At 41.0% G+C, this 4384-nt stretch overlaps 1 protein-coding gene across 3 annotated transcripts in view; it reads right to left on the reverse strand.

Moving 5' to 3' along the window:
• Positions 1-4384, reverse strand: part of LOC102212510 (BTB/POZ domain-containing protein 1) — a 5760-nt gene continuing 1376 nt past the window's right edge. Inside the window, exons 2-9 of one of the 3 annotated variants that reach the window (XM_005753039.2) lie at positions 3806-3962; positions 2866-2971; positions 2577-2774; positions 2230-2422; positions 2050-2137; positions 504-650; positions 230-409; positions 1-70 (exon numbers count right to left, since the gene is read on the reverse strand). In XM_005753039.2, the coding sequence (XP_005753096.1) occupies positions 251-409; positions 504-650; positions 2050-2137; positions 2230-2422; positions 2577-2774; positions 2866-2971; positions 3806-3962 (1048 nt within the window). In that variant the 3' untranslated portion in view covers positions 1-70; positions 230-250. Of the gene's footprint in view, positions 410-503; positions 651-2049; positions 2138-2229; positions 2423-2576; positions 2775-2865; positions 2972-3805; positions 3963-4384 lie in introns of all 3 variants that reach the window. The other 2 variants (XM_005753040.2, XM_005753038.2) reach the window with 2 other exon arrangements.

Raw genomic sequence — 4384 nt, forward strand, 5'->3', positions numbered from 1 at the left:
TCTTCTTTTTTTTGACAACAGAGATGTGATTTTTCCACAACTCAGGCTGTTTCCACATTGCTGATCATGCCTGTACACCAACATCGTATAGACAAATACACACATACAGCACACACACACACACACACACACACACACACACACACACATTCGTTATTCCATAGGCTCGTGAGGCACTAAGAACAGTCCAGTCTTCCCAGCAGTCCGAGGTCTCCTTGTTTCAGTGTACCTGAATGACACTGCAGCGAGTTCAGCTGTAGTAGATGATTTCTGGTATCTGCCCGTCCTCCACGGATGTGCCATTGTTATTTCCAGGTGAACTAAAAAAGAAAAATGTTGTCTTGGCCCCCGATGCCAATTCCTGGGTCACTTTCTTTAACCCTTTAGTGCCATAATGCGAGTCGGGGCCCTGAGTTATAAAATTAAAAAGACAGACGTTAAATTAAGCTCATTTTCAATCATTCCTTCAATTCAGTTTTCAAATACAGTGACCTCGGGCTGACCTTTAAGGTGGCGCACGCAGTGTAGCTGACGTTGGGTAGGATTTCCACGGGCTCTTTGAACATCACTCGGAACGTGTTTGCTGTGCCATCGCAGCTGAAACCTGTCTCGTTCTGTCCCAGTGTGATGCGTTTGTCGCTCTCTATGATCTACAGAGGAACAGGAGAAAGTCTTCACTGAATGTACAACAACTAAATCAACTTTTTACACAGCTGGCAGCATCAGTGTCACATCTGTTTACTGGTGGATTTCTGTAGCTGTAACAAACGTGGAAGCCCCCTGAAATAAACTGTTACACAGCACATATTCAGCTATGTCTCTTCTTACTGGGGACTAAAGTTAACAGGCACAGAGACCAGCCTGTGACCGCTAAACTGCTGAATTCAGTCGTCGATCGTTTTCGCCTGTGTGACTGGGGTTTTGGTTTAGTTTAGATGAGCAGCAGCGATAGGAAGGATCACACGCATAAAGGGCCCCAGGCTATACTTTGAAATGCAGGGATGATGCAAATCTTGGACCTTTACATCACAGATTGTAATCAGAACATCTACCGAGCACTGTAAGAACCTGGGCTGTTCACTGGTGTACAGAAGCTTCTGTTAGACTTTTTAACAAATACAGGGAACTGAACAAGTCAGTTGGCATTTGATGGCACATTTTTAGTAAAATAACTGAAAGGCAAACACGTGTCAGGGCTTGGTGTTTGACAGAGATAAAAGGTCAGCTACTGAACACTCGCTTTTAGCAATCGCAATATCTTCAGCCATGTTTTATCTTGAAGTTTGTGTTCAAGCAGGAAACAGAGAAAACCGTCATATAAAGAGGAATTATAAATTACACAATAAAAGAGAGTGAGGTTACCATAAAGCAGATCTAGACAGCACACCCTTTTTTGGTATCTTTATTGCATATTTTGGAAAGGATATTACTACTGGTTTCTGTGTTCAGATTTCTAATTTCTCCACTTACCGGTATTTTTTTTAACATTATTTCAGCTTTTTTCATAAAAGCAATGTTTTTATCTTTATTGCCAATGTGTGAGCGGACTGTAACGTTACTTAAAAAATAAGATCTTTTCCAGCAGCCTGTGCAGTAACCTTAATGTGAGGGACTCAGATGAGTTGCCCGCTCCTTAACGCCTTGCCTTTGTCTCTTTCTTCCATTCCTCTACAGCACCAACACTGAACACAATATGCTGTATGCTCATGCAAGCTACAGAAACCTGGCTGCAGTTTAGTTAAAGCCTTGAGGAATAATTTGGGGGATTTTACACACTGAGCACTTAACTTATAGTTTAAAGCTAAGATATATTAAAGTGAGGATTGATGCTTGTATTACCACAACTCTGTATTTTAGAAAAGGTTGTTTTTCTTGTGTTTTGTTTTTAAATTCAATTTAATATTTCAAAGTTGTTGTTTTGTTTTTTACTTGCTGGCAATAATATAAAAATGAAATGACACTGAGTTCTACTAAAAAGTTATAAACCCACTCATCAGCAGTGTAAGTATTTTTTCTTGAACCTCATTATGTCTCCGTGCCAGAAGTTACCTGTATGTTGACCTGATAGTCAGTGGGTCCATGTATGGAACCATACAAGCCAAAGCCCACTATGGATATTCTTCTGTTAACATTGAATCTGCAGAGAGAGAAAGAAATGGAAAGAAAATGAGAAAAATCAAGTGTTAATAATTAAAAAACAAAAAAAACAACCATCAAGCCTCCGCTCACCTGATCCTGTCGCTGGTACCACTGTACCCCCATCGACTCTCAACCTGCTGGAATCTATTAATGCTGCACTCCTCCCCCCTGAGGCAGCAGCGAGGCCTGTCGATGTAGTCGACCCGCGGTTTGGGGTTTACTGTAAAGTGTAAAAACAGATTTACCACCTCCCGATCGAACAATATTCCAGACTGGGCAGGCCCTGTTGCACAAGAAAGAATATCAAACTGGTTTCTGTGGTTTGAGTTGTACATGAGGAACATGATGGATATGCTTAGTGATGGCTGAACTCGTAAGAAGAGTGTTGCAAACATCACAGCATTGCAAATAAACTCATATTTCTGTGATTCACTTACCGGCAGCAAACTCCTCAACAGTCATGAGCGGGAAGCGGATGAGCGGGAGGGCTTTCCCCAGAACCTTCTGTTTGTTCTCCGCGGTCAGAGGAAGCTGTTGCCTGTAACACTCAGCCTCCGCCCAGCGGACCACCGCTCCAAACAGACGGTTCTCCCTGATGCTTAGTGTGTCTCTTTCAAGCACCGCGCAAAGAGTGTCTACACATGCAAATACACAAAAGTCTTAATATTTAACAACTCGCATGCAAACCGTGGACAAGAAAACACCTGATCATAAACGCTCACATACCAAGGTCAATATCTGTAAATCCCTCTGCATTTATTGCATCTGCTGTGCTTTTGTCGATGGTGTCTAAGCAGAGACTGGCGAGCTGAGGCTCATCAAATAACCTGGCCTGTAACGAGACCACAAAAGTATCCGTGTAAGTGTCGATTCTGGTCATTTATCTTGAACGCACCAAAGGAGGGTATCGAATTTACCCCCAAACACGTTAGAACAAGCAAAAACAAAACTGAAAGTTTAATGCAAACACTAAAACAATCCAAGTTGGGTGGAACCTCATAATGCTAATGAATAAATCTCCCAAACCACCACTGCTAATAAAGAAAACACTGCTCAGACTATGGTTGCTTTAGCTTATTTACAGTATTGTTTATAGTTTTGTTCTAGTTGCTGCTGAGACCTTTTCTACCCCCCAATCAGATTCAGTAGCAGCCTGAGGGCACAGCAGCCAGCCACTGAACAGAATGCTGAACCCAAACAAACGGCAGCATAAACCAAAAATAGAACAGCTAATGTTGTAAAAGTCCTGCCAGCGATGGCTGGGAGGTGGTCTGGTGCTGACACAAACACACACACTTAAAAGAAATACAGTTTATCTCTAACTGTAAGAGCTGCTGTTGAACAGACGGTAAGAGCAATGCCAGATTTTCATTAGATTTTTTTAACATATTGCCTGGAAAATGCATTAAAAAAAAATACACAGCTGATATTAAAACCCTATTCATGCCCACCATTAAAGAAATCTGACTCTTTGTAGACTACATAAATCTGACTACTTATATCTAGTGCCATCGAGGATGGTTCAAAACCAAGCAAGTTAACTTGCAGAATTAAAAGGAATATTTCAACATTAAAAATTTGACAAACCGAAAGTACAATCCAGGCCATCTGGATCTCTCAGTTTTAACGTAAAGGATGCACTATAGTCGAGGAGAGTGAAAGTAACCTGAGTGAGAAGCATAAATGCGTTGTCAGCTCTGAGATGTTTGGTGAGGAACTCCACGCAGTGCCCCTCCAGAGCAGGGACCGCATACTTCTTAGCCGTGTACAGAGTCGTCATCACCGTCTCGGGACCAATGTGGACCTCGTCAGAATAGAGGAACCTGTAGAAAGGAAACAGGCACCAGAACAAAGGGAACAATTACATTTTCATAGTTATTCTACGTAAATTCTTAATATTTGTAGGCCATGCTAAGATGGAGGTGCCTCAACATTTTGAGTTACAAGGAACAAGTTCATACAAACATCACTACTCATTTGGCATAAACTGAAATGGTCCTCTAGATAATCACAACAGTTCTTTACTCATTATTAGCTTGAATCACCAGACACCCTGAGATACGATACTATCACAATATTTCCCTCATGATTTGCTATAATTGTAATTTTTACCATTTTGCAATAAGCTGAGTATTTCAATAACATATACAGTTATTTATTACCTAAATATATCATCAAAGTATCTGTTTTATCCAGTAACATAAAGTTATGTGCTTCAGTTATTTTTCTGTTGCAAAATGAGATT

The sequence above is a fragment of the Pundamilia nyererei genome, unplaced genomic scaffold (assembly GCF_000239375.1).
Source record: "Pundamilia nyererei isolate P.nyererei 1_Seehausen unplaced genomic scaffold, PunNye1.0 scaffold00395, whole genome shotgun sequence".
NCBI classification, from domain to species: domain Eukaryota; kingdom Metazoa; phylum Chordata; class Actinopteri; order Cichliformes; family Cichlidae; genus Pundamilia; species Pundamilia nyererei.